This window comes from Harpia harpyja, chromosome 1 (assembly GCF_026419915.1).
Source record: "Harpia harpyja isolate bHarHar1 chromosome 1, bHarHar1 primary haplotype, whole genome shotgun sequence".
NCBI classification, from domain to species: domain Eukaryota; kingdom Metazoa; phylum Chordata; class Aves; order Accipitriformes; family Accipitridae; genus Harpia; species Harpia harpyja.
The window spans coordinates 103069851-103086252 of record NC_068940.1 but is presented as its reverse complement, the minus strand read 5'-3'; the positions used below and the strand labels follow the sequence as shown (position 1 = coordinate 103086252).

The 16402-nt window shown below is 38.0% G+C and overlaps 1 protein-coding gene across 1 annotated transcript in view; it reads right to left on the bottom strand.

Annotated features, from left to right (window-relative positions):
• The window catches only part of WDR48 (WD repeat domain 48), a 29647-nt gene that overhangs the window by 4269 nt on the left and 8976 nt on the right, over window positions 1-16402 (bottom strand). Inside the window, exons 4-16 of the mRNA XM_052807573.1 lie at window positions 16210-16292; window positions 15965-16094; window positions 12549-12637; window positions 11553-11654; window positions 10957-11181; window positions 9683-9757; window positions 9236-9338; window positions 8819-8916; window positions 6805-6912; window positions 6321-6417; window positions 5679-5774; window positions 2411-2516; window positions 222-309 (exon numbers count right to left, since the gene is read on the bottom strand). Of these exons, the coding sequence (XP_052663533.1) occupies window positions 222-309; window positions 2411-2516; window positions 5679-5774; window positions 6321-6417; window positions 6805-6912; window positions 8819-8916; window positions 9236-9338; window positions 9683-9757; window positions 10957-11181; window positions 11553-11654; window positions 12549-12637; window positions 15965-16094; window positions 16210-16292 (1400 nt within the window). The remainder of the gene's footprint in view (window positions 1-221; window positions 310-2410; window positions 2517-5678; window positions 5775-6320; window positions 6418-6804; window positions 6913-8818; window positions 8917-9235; window positions 9339-9682; window positions 9758-10956; window positions 11182-11552; window positions 11655-12548; window positions 12638-15964; window positions 16095-16209; window positions 16293-16402) is intronic.

The following is a 16402-nucleotide window of genomic DNA, read 5'->3' as shown; positions in this document are numbered from 1 at the left end:
CTAAGACTTTCTGTCAAAAGAAAGTGAGCAAAAATACCTTAACTGGACACATCAAAAAATAATGAATCTCAAAGGGTCTTGAATACAGACCTTGAGACCACTTATTTTAAATAGAAACAGAGCAAAAATGTAAAATATCATTTCAGATCTTGTGCAGTTAAAAAAATTGTAGTTCACCTTAAAAAACCAACAAAAAAGCAGAATCTGTACACGATACTTACATCCACAGTGATGTCTATTACCCATTGTGGCACAGTTTCATTAAGAAGCATAGATTCAGTTTCACCACCTGAATCCCGACATAATAACCTAAGACATACAGAAATAACCTTTATGAATAAAAACAATTACTGTAATGTGCATTAAAAAGCTTTCAGGTGAGGACCTGCCCTTTTAATGCGCAGGGAGCTTGAGCTTGGTTAGCTGGCCCTTCACATCATCAAACTTATTGGGGAAGTGATCACGTATTTTCTGTAAAGACCAGACAAAGTAGCTGCAGGAAGAAGACAGATCCCTAGAGCAGAAACAGGGAAAAATATCTCAGGAGACTATAGGCTATGGCACAGAGAAATTAAAAAAACTACTTTGCTCGTGGATTGTGTATGTTTGTGTGTTGAAGTACAAAACTGTCAGAAGAAGGGGAAAGGCACCTAGCACAAAGCAATTCTTTTCTGCTTAGGTAAAATGAGCTTTGCATATAAAGCATCTGTTAAGCCCTTACCAAATGGAAAGAATAAAACCAATTTTAAGAAATGCACACACACAATGGTGAAACAAAGCCACATATAATTTTATCAATTCCAATTAAGTATTTTGTCAGAGAGTCCTCAAGCCACCTTTGAGGTCCAATAAGCATGGCTTGCTCCGTCCAATCATGTCTTTTCAGTGTTCTCTTGAGAACAAGCTGTATATGATCCACCAGTACAGAAGGGATGCAAATATTAAGCCCCAGCTACAATGTAAATACACTGATACTGCGGGGGGGGGGGGGGGGAGGGGGGGGGGGGCGGGGAAGAAAAATCAGTTTTCAAAGCTGAAAAAGGTTACCCTGTGTCCTGGTTTCGGCTCGGATAGAGTTAATTGTCTTCGTAGTAGCTGGTACAGTGCTGCGTTTTGGGTTCAGTATGAGAAGAATGTTGATAACACACTGATGTTTTCAGTTGTTGCTAAGTAGTGTTTAGACTAATTCAAGGATTTTTCAGCTTCTCAGGCCCAGCCAGCAAGGCAGCTGGAGGGGCACAAGAAGTTGGGAGGGGAGACAGCCAGGACAGCTGACCCAAACTGGTCAACGGGTATTCCATACCATGTGACGTCATGTCCAGTATATAAACTGGGGGGACTGGGGCCGGGGGGAATTGCCAGTCAGGGACTAACTGGGCGTTGGTCGGCAGGTGGTGAGCAATTGCATTGTGCATCACTTGTATATTCCAATCCTTTTATTGTTATTATTGTCATTTTATTAGTGTTACTATTATCATTATTAGTTTCTTCCTTTCTGTTCTCTTAAAGTGTTCTTATCTCAACCCATGAGTTTTACTTTTTTTTTTTCCCCGATTCCCTCCCCCATCCCACTGGGTGTTGGGGGAGGGAAGGGAGCAAGCAGCTGCGTGGTGCTTAGTTGCTGGCTGGGGTTAAACCATGACACCCTGTTTTACTGACCAATTCAGGGACTGAAAGTTACATCATTTTTGGGCCTATTCAGCCTGGGAAACAAAACCATCAAATCAAACATTCCCTCACCCCTCAAATTTTAAATTCACTATGTCCTTAAATATTAAATGCTTCACGGTATTTGAAAGCTTGGCATTTGATTTGCAGCACTGTTAAACTGTCTCTGACATATCATATCTCACAGTTAGGCTTTTCAACGTAGAATGAAAAGAAACAGAAGGGTAATCAGTATATACACATTACAATACAGAACCTGTGCTCTTACCTGCCAGAGCTTAGGACCTTCTAATGGGTCACCAGCTATAATTTTGGGAGCAGAAACCAACTCTCTACTGAGTAGGATCTCCTGTCTGAGTCATTAATGCTCAAAGACCAGCACAACAGACTCATAAGAGAAGTTCTACATGAATCTAAAGTAGCACAATTTCATTCTAAAACAAAATTCAGTTAATCAGTTTGCAGGAAGAGGGCACCCAGAAAGATCTCAGAGCTATGACATACGACTAAGAACAACATAACTCTTACCATTGTAAAACCCCACACGTTGCTGATGTTCAAACTCACATATTCAGTTGGACAATGCAAAATTATCATTAACAGCTGCTTATTTTGCCTGTCAAAGGCACGTCTTGAATGTACAGTATGGAATGGATGCAAGTATTACATTTTGATAATATTTCTGCTTGCACAAAGGAAGTGATTGCTTAGCCACTGAATTGACACTCTTGAGTTTTTATACCTGAACAAAGTGCGTCCTCCAGCCTCACCAAAAATAACTGGTGTATGTGGTGGCACTTGAAAGTATCCATTTCCTTTCTGGACTCTGTTCTCCTGCTCACCATTCACTGTTGGAAAAAAATACACACAACAGTGATACAGCACTAGGCCTTAAAATCGGGTATACATAGTCCAAAAAGTGTCTTTTCCACCTACAGCTAACGTATTTCATAAATTAACAAAATCATAAGCTTCATAAAACCCAAGAAAATCTCTACTTCAAACACATAGCAAGTATATAAAAAGGAACACTAGAGAGTAACTAGATCAATACAAGCTTGTGGAAGGCCTATTTCAAAAGCCTCTGAGAAAAGGGAAATAGAGCTCATGAACCAAAACCTGATTACTAGTTTTCTCCAGTTCCTTAACAGTATTCTGAGGATTTGTCAAACTGAACAATACTAATAGTAGAAATCAACTAAAGAGATTCTGCTGAGAAAAGACTATTCTTCCCCCTCTACACTGACAGTACAGAACTCTGAGGGATGTTAGCTTTGCTCTTCTACCTGGATTTGCCAGATGTTAAAATAGTGTATTAGTAAAGCTCGGACTCACATTTCCTTGAAGTTACTGCATTCTAAATTTGATTTATTTTTAGCTAGTTATAGCAGTATGGTCTTCAAACACTGAAGAACCTGATTCCACATCAGATGGATAGGATAAGATTAAAGAAAACCAGCATTATTTATGCACCTCTTGAACAGTGCAGCTTGTAGTCAGTCAGGTATCTTGAAACACAATATAGAAGTATTTAGATGCCTGCCTTTCACTTGAGAAAGATCATCTCGATTACACTGCAGCATCTAAGTACTGTATTGGAACATGATGTTGAATTCAAGCAACATAAGAAAGGTGAAATGTCCTATCAAGCAAAGAAACCAAAAAAGAAAATCTATTCTCTATTAAGACGGGATGAATATGATGCTGAAGTTAGAGCAAGAAAAATATTACAGTTTGAAAGATTTCTTCGTAACACTTCTGTTAACAATTGAGAGGAACAATACTGCACATATGGCTTAGACAAGCGTTCTCTTTGCTGGGTGAAAAACTGGATGGATGGATGAGCCTGGAGGGTTGTGGTGAATGGAGTTAAATCCAGTTGGCAGCAGGTCACAAGTGGTGTTCCCCAGGGCTCAGTATTGGGGCTGGTTCTGTTTAATATCTTTATTAATGATCTGGACAAGGGGATCGAGTGCACCCTCAGTAAGTTTGCAGATGACACCAAGTCGGGAGGGAGGGTTGATCTGCTCGAGGGTAGGAAGGCTCTACAGAGGGATCTGCACAGGCTGGATCAATGGGCCAAGGCCAACTGTATGAGGTTCAACAAGGCCAAGTGCCAGGTCCTGCACTTGGGTCACAACAACCCCGTGCAACGCTACAGTCCTGGGGAAAGAGTGGCTGGAAAGCTGCCCGGCGGAAAAGGACCTGGGTGTGCTGGTTGACAGCCGGCTGAATATGAGCCAGCAGTGTGCCCAGGTGGCCAAGAAGGCCAACGGCATCCTGGCTTGTGTCAGAAACAGTGTGGCCAGCGGGAGCAGGGAGGTGATCGTTCCCCTGTACTCGGCACTGGTGAGGCCGCACCTCGAGTCCTGTGTTCAGTTTTGGGCCCCTCACTGCAGGAAAGACATGGAGGTGCTGGAGCGTGTTCAGAGAAGGGCAACCAAGTTGGGGAGGGGTCTGGAGCACAAGTCTGATGAGGAGCGGCTGAGGGAGCTGGGGCTGTTTAGTCTGGAGAAAAGGAGGCTGAGGGGAGACCTTATCGCTCCCTACAACTACCTGAAAGGGGGTTGTAGCGAGGTGGGTGTCGGTCTCCTCTATCAAGTAACTAGTGATAGGACGAGAGGAAATGGCCTCAAGTTGTGCCAGGGGAGGTATAGAGTGGATATTAGGAAAAATTTCTTTACTGAAAGGGTTGTGAGGCATTGGAACAGGCTGCCCAGGGAAGTGGTGGTGTCACCATCCCTGGAGGTATTCAAAAAGCACGTAGACAAGGCACTTCAGGACATGGTTTAGTGGGCATGGTTGATGGCTGGACTCGATCTTAAAGGTCTTTTCCAACCTAAATGATTCTATGATTCTATATATGCATACGTGCATATTTAAGTTCTGGTCTCTGTACACAAATTTCAGTGTCCAACAGGTACACTTTATCTTCTTAAGTCACTGTTCAGTGTCAGTTTCTTAATTGTTACTTTTGAAAGGGAAAATGAAGACTGATTCTGTAGTGAATATTCTAAACATTCCACTAATCCACAACTATTCACAGAAATAAGTAGCGCAGCATCAGTGTGGCAACAATACAAAGGCCTGCGAGCTATACTTTTCATATATTGTCTGGCTCTCAAGCTGTAGACTGCCAATATGCAAAAGCATGAGAATCAGCAACTTTATCCAGAAAAGCCTGTGAAGTGCTGCAACCCTCCATGAAGATAATTTTTGAAAGAAGAGAGTAGCTAACTCTTGGCACAATCTGTCACACAACGGCAAGATATTGCTGAACTTACAGTTTTCTTAATTGCATTATCTGTAGAAAGTAATTTCTTAATAGCCAAAGACAAGACTTTTCAGTCAACTCTGCCAAAACCAGCATAGGGTTGAATTCATTTCAAACTTAGGAATTATACAGTCTCTTTTATTCTGCCAAATTCAGCCACTATCTTACATTTTACATAGCTGTGCTTTTTATCTCATGCCTGATTAGACTTAGCATTTTTACCTTAAACCACAACTCTTTAAGGTGGTTTTGTATAGACCTACCCCATGTATTATTCTAATATCTACTGAATGTATTTTTTTCCAATAGATCTTTATTTTATATTGTTCATCATACCTAGAAGCAAGATGTCAAGAGAATACTGGCTAATGTTGAATAACTGAACTATTGTTCTTTGCTGTCATTATCTAGGCTGTTTGTTTTCTAAGTCAAGCCTTAGTTTTGCCAGTAATTGTTTTTCAGCAAGGCACCACGTTTCTGTAACTTCAGAATCATCTATTCACCTACTTTTTTTATGGACTAGAGTTCTTAAGATTCTTGCTGATCTTTCAGAAGAAAGCCACTCAGCAAATTTTGGTGTAAAGCAAATTTAAAAGGATTAAAACCCATTAGTTTATAATGCATGCAGAGACAGCTATAAGACAGCGAGTCAAGTTGTATCTGTTCAAGAAACAGAAATATAAACAAACAGAATGTATGAACAAATCCTAAAAAATGAAAATATTACAATACTAACCATGATTCATTTCATTTTCTTCTTCATCCATTGGATTGATATGTGTTCTAGGCCAATACTCCAGAAGTGCTTGTAGCAGAAGCCCTCCAAGATTTACTGTCAAGACATAGCGAGGTAGAACTTCAGTTACAAAAAAACTGTTGGCATCATAATTTTCTACATTTGATTCACAGCTGAAAACCTTTCCAAGTTTGAGTAGTTCTGTTCCCAAAACAAACTATTTATGGGCACAGAAATCTACTTATCACAATCTCAGAGCTATACATTACCATCTTTCAGAAAAGCTGATTTTAGAAGCACTGCTGTTGGATCGCTCACATGCTTTGCCATTCTCTAGATTAGGCAACAGTTCCAAGTTTAGGAATATTACTTTGCCCCTTTTGCTTCCTGAAGGTTTAAAACCGATTTAAATAGAAAACCTGAACATGATTGAAATGTTTCAAAAAAAAAAAAAAAAAAAAAAAAAAAAAAAAAAAGCATTCTCATTGGAGAATTCTCTGCAGAATTAAAGTCTCAAGAAAATAAGCCCTAAAATCCAACCAGCTGCTGACATGTGTGGCACTGGAATACTTTGAAACATAAATACTGGAATTTATTCTGCTTTTTTGTCTCAATAAAACACTAATATTAGTTAAAACTTACATTTTGGATCAGAACCATCTGGACTGCTAAATCCAGCATCCTTTGCTGAAACCCACGCTGCAAAGCAGTCACTTTCATCCAAAGTAATTGTCAACATCTATTGGAAAAAGACCATCAGGAAGAGGAATGCAATAGTTGTTTTGTATTAAACAAGTCTATAAATTTATTTTGTTCATACTTAGCTGGGAATACAAAACAAAGAATTTCTAAATGCATGCTAGCACACATTGTTTACCAAACTGTATTAATTCATAACTGGTATTGATGGATTTAAACTGACCATACCATGAGAAAACAAAAATAAAAATCTGTTCTTCAGATTATTAAGAACGGAGGTAAAATTTGCTGGTTTGCTTCAAAATAAATCTAACCCATCAGATAAATGATGATTGTTCTTCAAAACTTGTAACACAGTAAAACCTTTCTGAACAAACAGTATAAGAAACATGACATTAGAACAACAGATTTAGGAGTTGTATCTCACCCCAGTTTTCAAGTCTACTGAGAACCAGTTTGGCACATACACCATTTTAAATCTCTTCTTAATTTCCTCTTCAAAATCTACTTTCCCAAGGTCTTCAACTTTACATGCCTGTACACCAAAAGAAATATACAAGTTTTTAAATTCTGAGTATTGAGTCATATCAACACCTCAAATCTTTTACTTGACTTTTATATACACTTGGAATGATTACGACTTACCATCTCTCCATGAGTACTGTAGTCCAGAAACACACAAGTTAAAGGTTCAAATTTTTCTCAAAAAATGGAACAACAGTTAATGTGCTAAGTAATTTTGGTTTTTTATTATTTATTTCTGAGGTAGTGGCATCAAGCCCATGGAGAGGTATGGAAGTACTACTTCACATTAACAAAAAACATTTTCCCTATCACTGAGTAGAAAGCTGTCTTCTAGCATCCTCTGTCATTCTCCTCCACATCAGTATCAATATTTCAGTACAACTCTACATCAAACACCAATATTGGTTGCAAATCTAGCAACAAATTCAGCTCAACTACTGCAACGGGAACAGCAGTGAATGAATTTGTGTGCAGATTCTTTTTTCCTGTTTTAGTTTACCTATCTGTTTTATTTTATACTTTTATTTTTAAAGTTCCTCAAGTAAGTCTGTTAACGTCCAAATTCTTGTAATCCACTTGCAGAGTCATCCCGAAACCTGAAACACATGCTTTAAGCAAACTCTTAAGGATTGTAACCTTGCAAGACTTATTTCCTCAAAATCCAGGAAAAGTTACAGGAAGCAAAGACTGAAGGGTGTAGCTACAGGTAAGAAAATCTCTCTCTTTTCTTCCAGTATCCTCAATAAAGAGTCTCAGCCTGAGAGTCCAGTGATCCTACTCATAAGATGACACTTTGACCTGGCGAGCAACCCCATCTCTAAAGTGAATATGTATTTAAACATATCTAAGAGATGCTTCTGAAACCCTTACTAACAAAAGAGAAAAAGAATTGAAGGTACAAATTAACCTTAGCATTTGACTTTGGTCCTGAGATCTAACATTGTACTTAAATACATACCAACTATAAACTTAAAGAAAAGCTATTCACTTTTCCACAAAAGTCATTTAGATAAGTTTTAGTACAAATCTACATTCTCCAACTTAATTCCCTTCTTTCTCACTTCAGTCAGCAACTCAGTAAGTTAGCTGAGCATGCTTTCCTTCATTACTGAGTCTTGGCTGGAACACTGCATAGTTCAACATGACAAAAAGATTTAGAATTTCAAACAGGGTTTGGCAAGAGAAGAAATTGCTGACCATTTCACTGATCTGACATTCCAGTTCTTTCTCTTTGCACTCTTTTCCCTCTCCTCTGACCAAACATTGGGTAAAGCAAGATAAAGAAATGCCATGCCAAGTGTCTCTCCTCTCACAGGAGCAAGTAACACTAGGCAGGAGCCATGCTTCCATCTGCTAACTTTCCTTCCAGTTCCGCCTTCCTGGCTGCTATCTTGCCAACTAACAACAGACGTGGCAAGTTCACGCTCCCTGAATAATCCACAGACTACTAGTCAGCACACTCGCTTGGGATCTGTGGGTTTGTAGCAGGACCTGAAGCACAGGCTTCCCTTTTGCAGGCTAAGCTTTCTTATGCTATTCCACACTGCATTGGGCAGACATGCCCATGGACCTCTACAAGCCCTCTTTGAAACAAAACCCAACCAAAACAAACATTACTATTTCCGGGAAAGAATTCAAGGGTCTGAATTTCAGGTGAATGAAGATGTCGATACTTCACTGAATTCAGGTGAATGAACATATCTGTCAGCCTCATGTCAGGCAAATATGCAGAAAAGCTCAGAAATGCCCCCTCCCCTTTCAGAAAGCAATCTTTGCATTATGTCTTGCGACAGAAAGATGACTTGCTTTCTACCATAGGAACCTCATGCACTAAAAAAATATATACATATATAGAAAAATGTACAAAATAATTAATCATCCAACAGTAGATGCTTAATCCAAAATTATATACTTACCTTCAAGACATCCCAGTATGCCACATTATTATTTGTGTCTTTGGTTAATATGTGTCTCTTGTCGTTAAGAATGTGGCACTGAATAATACTAGCACCCCCTAGCAAACAAACGAGAATTAAGGTCACTACAGTGATTTTTTTTTTTTTCTTTTTTTTCTAACATTACATTAAACTGTATAACACGACATGTGTGGTGACTGTTCTTTGGTTTCACTGTTTTACGTAAGGCTTGGATATCACCAAGGTTTAAACACTATTTTAACTGTAACTAACACTAGATAGATGATAAGCACGTTGTCTTTGTTTTGGTTGAAATCCTAGTATCAAGTACCTAAAAACTTGAGCCAGTCTTAAAGATCTACCTTTTCGGCTAATGATAACAGATTTTATAAGGTACTCTGGAAAACAGCTGTTTACCTTTTATAACTTGGTCAGGCTGTGTACATAGGGGTGGTATGGGATTGGTACAATCATTATCATAATCTCCAGATGCTCTAAAATTATGAATTCCCTTCAAAGTCTAAAGAAAGAAACAAAATAATGACACATTCATAATAATCTATAAACTTTGCTTTTCACCTGTAACAACTGCCAGTTCATGCTGCTATTTAGATGTTAACTGTCCAGTTCTGAGTAAGATAATTTATTTCCAAAAGCAGCATAAATAGATAGCAAAGTAATTAAAAGCTTAATGTGTTTTAATCAATTTCAATATTAGCATTTTATGATTTTTTTTAAAGAAAGCTTACAGATCATAGCAAGTCACAGTCAAATTGCAAGCAACAGTCCAACAGCTCCCAAACCAAGACTGGAAATCCTATGACCATTTAATTGAATTCACAGAGTGTAAGATGTATCACTTACCCATTTATTCACAGAGGATTTGGTTGTTGCAACCCAAAGTGCTGGAGGAGGATCAGCTGATCTGTCAAGTTCCATCTAAAAAATGAAACCACAGGTACTTTTAGGCATGCTTAACTTAATTTTCCTTTGCTCAATATTTGCTCTGTGTAGACCTGCTTCCATACTTGGATGTTTCTCAGAGTACAATATTTTCTGAATTACTTTGCATTCAGATACTTCACATGGTTAAAAAGAAAACATAAGAAGTTCTGTACTAATTAAAAAGCATAACTTTATGCATTTGGCTCTGCTGTTACATTTCTTGGACAATAATGAATCACTGTAGCTAAGATATTAGAGGCCCCTTCTGATCTTTGTACAGCTGACCATGGCTTTCATTTTCCATTTTGAACTGAAATTTCTCAGATTCTGACTTTTTTAAAACTACATTAATATATCCAGGATATTATCTGAACATACTAAGCCAGAGTTAAGTCACAAGGAAAGCCAGATTGCTTATATACTGGTATCTGTTTCAATCACACACTCCTTATACACCTATGTGTTCCAAGGTCATGTCATCTAGAGTTACAGACAGCAAAAAAAATCCACAAAGCAGTCTCTTTGAAAGACTCAAACTTGTGCATGCAGTTTTCTCCAGTTAAGAAAGCATCGTGTTTAGGTGTTCAAAAAAACAACAATAAATTTTAGTCCTGGTTCCCATGAGTATGCAACATATTCTAACACAGTCCTGTGCATACATATTGCTGCTAAGAAACATCCATTTACGTCTAAAGCCTTGCCAATGCCAGCTTAGCTTCTTAAGACTGTACTAGAGTCTGGTAAAAACAACTTTTCATGTCTGAAGCATATTCAATTTCAGTAATATTTGAATTTGCATATTTTAAGTAGCTGCCAGGCATTTATCTTCTTCAGACAATGAAGTTTCAGATGTTATTTAGGAGACAAAGTCAATACACTGGAGATGTGGTATAGTAAACACTTGTTACCCAATACACATTCTTCTATCAACTTCTACCTCAAACCACTATTTTATTAGACAACATGCAGTACAATTACATGTTTATACTGTGAGGGTGACTGAGCACTGGAACGGGTTGCCCAGAGAGGTTACAAAGCCTCCATCCTTGAAGATATTCAAAAGCCATCTGGACATGGTCCTGGGCAATCAGCTGTAGGTGGCCCTGCTTGAGCGGGGGGGGTGGACCAGATGACCTCCAGAGGTCACTTCCAACCTCAGCCATGCTCTGATTCTCTGAATTACACTCAATTACCTTAAGAACTGGTGCCTTTTCTTCACAGATAAGTACACGGATATCAGGATTTCGTAAATCTGTACAATAAATCTTCCTGTCTCTTCCTCCTGAATAAACATGAGTGAAGGCTTCATTGACCTGCAGAGCCCAAACACCTTCATCATGGACTCGATATGTGGCTATACATCTCTGCTGCCCAAGGGACCACAGGCGGATAGTCCCATCAGAGCTGCCTGAAAGACACTGAGCAACAACCATCATACTTAAATCAAGCAGGTATTTAAATCTTTTAAAAATCATTTTTTCCATAAAGAGCTTTCATAATTCTTATGGTTATATTTTTCCATTAAGATGGTGCTAAACAAAGCCTGGCAGTTAACACCTCTAGTCACAATTTCCAGACATTTTATGTAAGCCACCCCCTCCATACCTAGATGGACCTGTAATAAAACAGAGCTTTCACCCACCAGCCTCCCTCCCTTAAACACTAAATATCTGTAAAATATTTGTTAAGCTACCTTCTGTAATCTATGACATAAAATAATTATATTGAAAAAGACTAATAACATTTCTGCATTCTGTAAAATGCCTTTATCTCAAGTTAAAGCACATACCTGGGTGCCATCTCTGTTCAACAACAAAGCTTTTACATTGTCCGTGTGCCCTTTGAGTTTCATTAGTTTTGCACAAGTTCTCGGATCCCACACCCTTAGAACCTACACAAATAGACATTGGATAACTGGCATTAACAAGATTCTTCCCACCAGTGCATTTTCTCTATAGAAAATTAAGCCCTTCCAAATAAACTGACCCTTATTCCAAACAGGCAGACATCCATAGCCAAAAACATACTTCATTAGAACAAGATAGACATAACTAGATCTTATGCACCTCTAATAATCAGATGTGATTTTCTTTGCTTGATTTTAATTTCATTTGTTCTGGCTTTTTGTGTCTTCTTAAGAAATGAAAGAATGGAAGTGACTGGAAACAGGATAGTGTGATGTGGGTGAAAAAAAAAAAAAAGATTCTGAGAATCCTCTCAGATGCTTCACTGGTGTATCCTATTTTCATTTTTATACTGACTTGGAAATAAAATTCTCTCAAGGTTAGATTACATAAAAAAACAACTTGCAGGGGACTTTAGGGTGTTTCAACTTCCTTTACAACAAAGAGCATGGACTCTCTCTTGGGAACACTTGAACTTCATTACCTCACTTCATTTCCCACCTCCTGCAGGGGTCTTACAAAATTGCTGGCACCACTTTTCTTACCTGTGGCAACTGCTTCAGCTTTTACAATCACCTGAGTAATGTGCCCCCAAAATCAGAGCTCTTGTGGTGAAATGTAATGATCTCTGACAGAGAGAGGGTTACACAAGATGATCTGATTGTCTCTTCTGTGTATTAAAGCTATATGGATATATACACATCTTCAGATTGAGGCAGGTATTTGTATCCTACACTTATGCTCCCACTTAAAAAAGAGTCTACACTCACTATTAAAAACACAAAAGCTGGTACAGACATGACATTGAAAATCAATAAAATTGTCTCTTTATACTAAACTTGGAACTGAAGTGGAATGAGCCTTACCAGATTTTTGCTTACCTTTTCAGTGGACCCTGATACAATAACTGTTCCCATTTGATTCATTGCAAGGCTGTAGATAGAGTCTTTGTTCCCACTCAGGGAAGAAGCTATTTCAAAATAAAATTTACATTTTCAATTTTAATGGTGTCTTTTGAAAAACATACTTATTCACTCAAAAATGGTATTTTAGGGTATTTTAATACCCTTTCATCCACGAAAATAGTGCCACTCTACCCCATATATAGAGTTGCTTTAAAAAAAATAAAGACTATAGCCAGTATACTGCTAGGAAAACCCCATCCCAATTCTTAATCTACTGCTGCATAAAAACAAGGTAACCCTTCAGACTTATGGTCATTACAGTCCTGGTGCCCTTTTGACACCACAATTCAGTGCCAGGACCATCAAGGTACTCTCGCTCTTCTCAACTACTTTATTAGAGAATGATACTTCTATGTGACCTTAGAATACACAGCATTTGGATTTAAGTGCAGAGATTTTTTTCCAAGCTAAGTAGCAGTAAAATTCTACATTATATCTTAAAGGTTCTTCTCTTAGTTCAGCAGAGATGTATTACTGAAGTTACACTGCAGTGCTGAAATGTGTTACTTGAGCATGGACGCTACCTCTGTGTTTGTGAAAACCATATGGCAACTCCTAGCATCACAACTAGCAACAGAGTTGAGGAATTCTGTACCATCTAGCCTAATCTACTTTTGGACAGATTAAAGTACCAATCCCTCAACTGGGAAAAGCACAGACAAAGCAAATGAAAATCATCTATTCAGAGAATACCATCAGGCATTTCATCAAGCCTCAAAACCATATGACCCGTATGCCAGAAAGGCTGAGAACAGCAACAAACTGTGTTGCCAGCAAAAATGTGAAACATGATTTATGTATATTATGGAAATAAGTTTCTAACACAGTATTTGTGACCCAATATCATAAACATTTTGTCACAGTGGAAGAATTATGCAGCTTGACTTCAGGGTCCTCTTAACTACTAGCTATGGCTATCCAAATGTAAACTTTCAAATGAAATCTATTATTTGTAGCCAAAATAAAGTTATAGTCTTCCACTGTCCCCAGACAATAGCTGAAGGCAAAAAGCAGAACTGAGAACTCTTGAAGATTAGCACACTGTTCAACAACCATAATAATTTATGAAAGGATAATGTACAGAGTTATCACAAGCTGGACATCAGGAATAGAAGAGGAAATCTTAAGTGTACGGAAGCAAAATTTTTGCGAGAACAAAAGCAAAGCTCGACTCCACCCTCTTCTGGAAGGGCCTACCTCATAAAAGCAAAATCTCTCCACTTAATTTAAATTATGGCTATGCTCACTGACTCTTTAAAAATAGGCTTCCTTTTAATGCTGGCATGTGTACATTGCTACCCTGTAATCAGATACGAAATTAATGCACAAGAACAATTTTCATTTGCACTCTGAAAAAATCAATATTGTTTGAAAGGACTGAAGAAAACCAGCTTCTTTAAGGACATACACCGTGTTCTTCCCAACAGAAACACTGTTAGTTGGGAGCACTAGAAAGAAACAAAAACAACTCCCCCACTTCCCCTTCCTCCCCCTTACGAAGCATTACTGTTCTAACTCTAGAAATGCAAATTTATTTCTGTCATCTTAGAGGTAATGTCTCCACTTCCATTTGACCTTGGGCTCAAAACAAGCATCAGCTCTCCTCAGTACTCCCTGTCTCCCATTTATGATTCACTTGAATCATTTAGGTTCTGTATCACTGTTGCAGTGTTCAAGAAATCTCACACACACACCCCACCAACCTAGTTTTCCTGTGAGCCAGCAAATAAATTCTTCCTCCAAAAACTCCCTGTTCAACCAGAAGATAGCATAACTTACAGTTATCAGCAAAGTTTGGTGATAAAAATAATTCTACTTTCAATGAAAGAAAAGTTGTGGGAAATATAAGCTAAATCTATTTAGTTATGTGCAGTCATGTGCCATCTCAATACTCTTCTGCAGTGCAACACAGCTTACTAGAAGCCATCTCTCTTTTGAAGGCTACAGACATACCAGCATAAGGCTATACTCAAATTAAAAAGTCCTGTAGACAGAACAAATGCAAAACTGACAGTTCTGCCCACCAGATGCACCTTTGGCTTTAGAAGCTACCAAATCCATAAAATTAACACACCTTTCAGAATTAGCCAAAACAGTAATTAAAAAAAAAACCCACACCAAAACAACTATATGGCTGCCTCATTTACAGAATCACATATTCCTGAAATTTCTTAAAACTGTGTTGTGCCAATTCCAAATTTTAGTTTTGCAGATTTTTCTTGAGTCATTCCTAACCTATGAATGAGGAAGCAAGTAGTCTTATTTAGAAAATTCAAGTGTGGCAGTGTAGCAAGATGGTATGTTCTTTCCCAATACGTACATCTGAGACTCTGCTACTGCTTAAACATGTATCAAACATTAAGTATAAAATGAAAGAGATCAGTCACTTTGAACACTACTTTTCCAACCTACCTACAAGCAGCAAAACACAGTGGTCAAACTAGACCTCTTTCTGAAAAAACATACTGTAAAATAGCCAATACAAACTAGGATGCTGATGACCCAGATTTACGTTATTCACTCCAGCAATCAAATCTAAGTGAACTTGAAGACTGGTGTCATACTTCCCAGAAGAGAAACTTAATCAGCTCTATCCTGACTATTCTAAGAAAGTGGTGTTGGAATTGCTCTGTTGGGGAAAGATCTTGTAGTTTACTATAATGCCTTTATTGGGACAGAGAAGCAGGGCAGATCACTTCCTAAAAGATGATGACATTAAGGATTAACCCTGATAAGTAGAAAGTATGGAGTTTCCCCATGCCTTCTAGTATCTAGTGAGCTAGATCTCACTATTATGCTATCCTTACATGTAATTAGTGCTTAGTATTACTTTGCATGTGTTTGAATCTAATTTATCTAGTAACTTCATTCTTCTGACAGATAGATTTGATAAATGTATCAAGTCCTCTGCTTTAGGAGCCGTACTGCATTTTTTTGCAGCATCTATATAAACAAAAAACCAAACCCAAATTATAATACACAGAAAATGAACTGACAAGTAACCCAAGGGAAAATTTCTATAATGGGTTAGTTGAGGAGCAAAAAGCTTCTCAAGCTAAAGCTCTGTCAAGTTTCAGAGAATACCAGCACATTGCATTTCAGGAGAAAATATTGAGAGACCTATTCTAAATGCCATGACTGTTGGCTGCTCTAGGTTTTCAGCTATAATATAACACAATAAGTGGACTGATTTCATACTAAAACCACCTTAAAATTTCTTTCACATTTTTAATGTACACACAGAAACAGGTATCTATAGTTTTAAATTGATCTCTCAGATTATGCTACTCAACAAAATGCATTGCATTTGCCTCCCCTCCCTAGGTACCTACTTGTTACGGTGTTATTTGAGGCAGTCAGTGCTGTTAGAGTATTTACATCCCAGAGAAATATCTGTCTGTCCAGCCCGGCAGATGCTACCAGTTCTTTATCTTTTGCATATGCTAAGGCTTTCACGTAATCCTACAATAAAGTAAATATAACAACATGAATCAACATTATCCATTTGAAGTCTACATCTTCATATTTAAAAGACTGTCAGTGATAACATACAGTATTTCCAGATAATGTTTTTCACCTTATGTGTCCTTAGTGTTGACATGCAAAATCCCTTATGTGCATTCCACACTTTAACAGTAGTATCTGAAGAAGCAGATATCACTAAATTGGAAAGAATAAAGAGTAAACTTTAATGGCTTATATATGACTTTAAAGCGTATTTGTACTACTCCAACTTGCTTTTCAAAAAGATTAAAAGAATCATTTATATA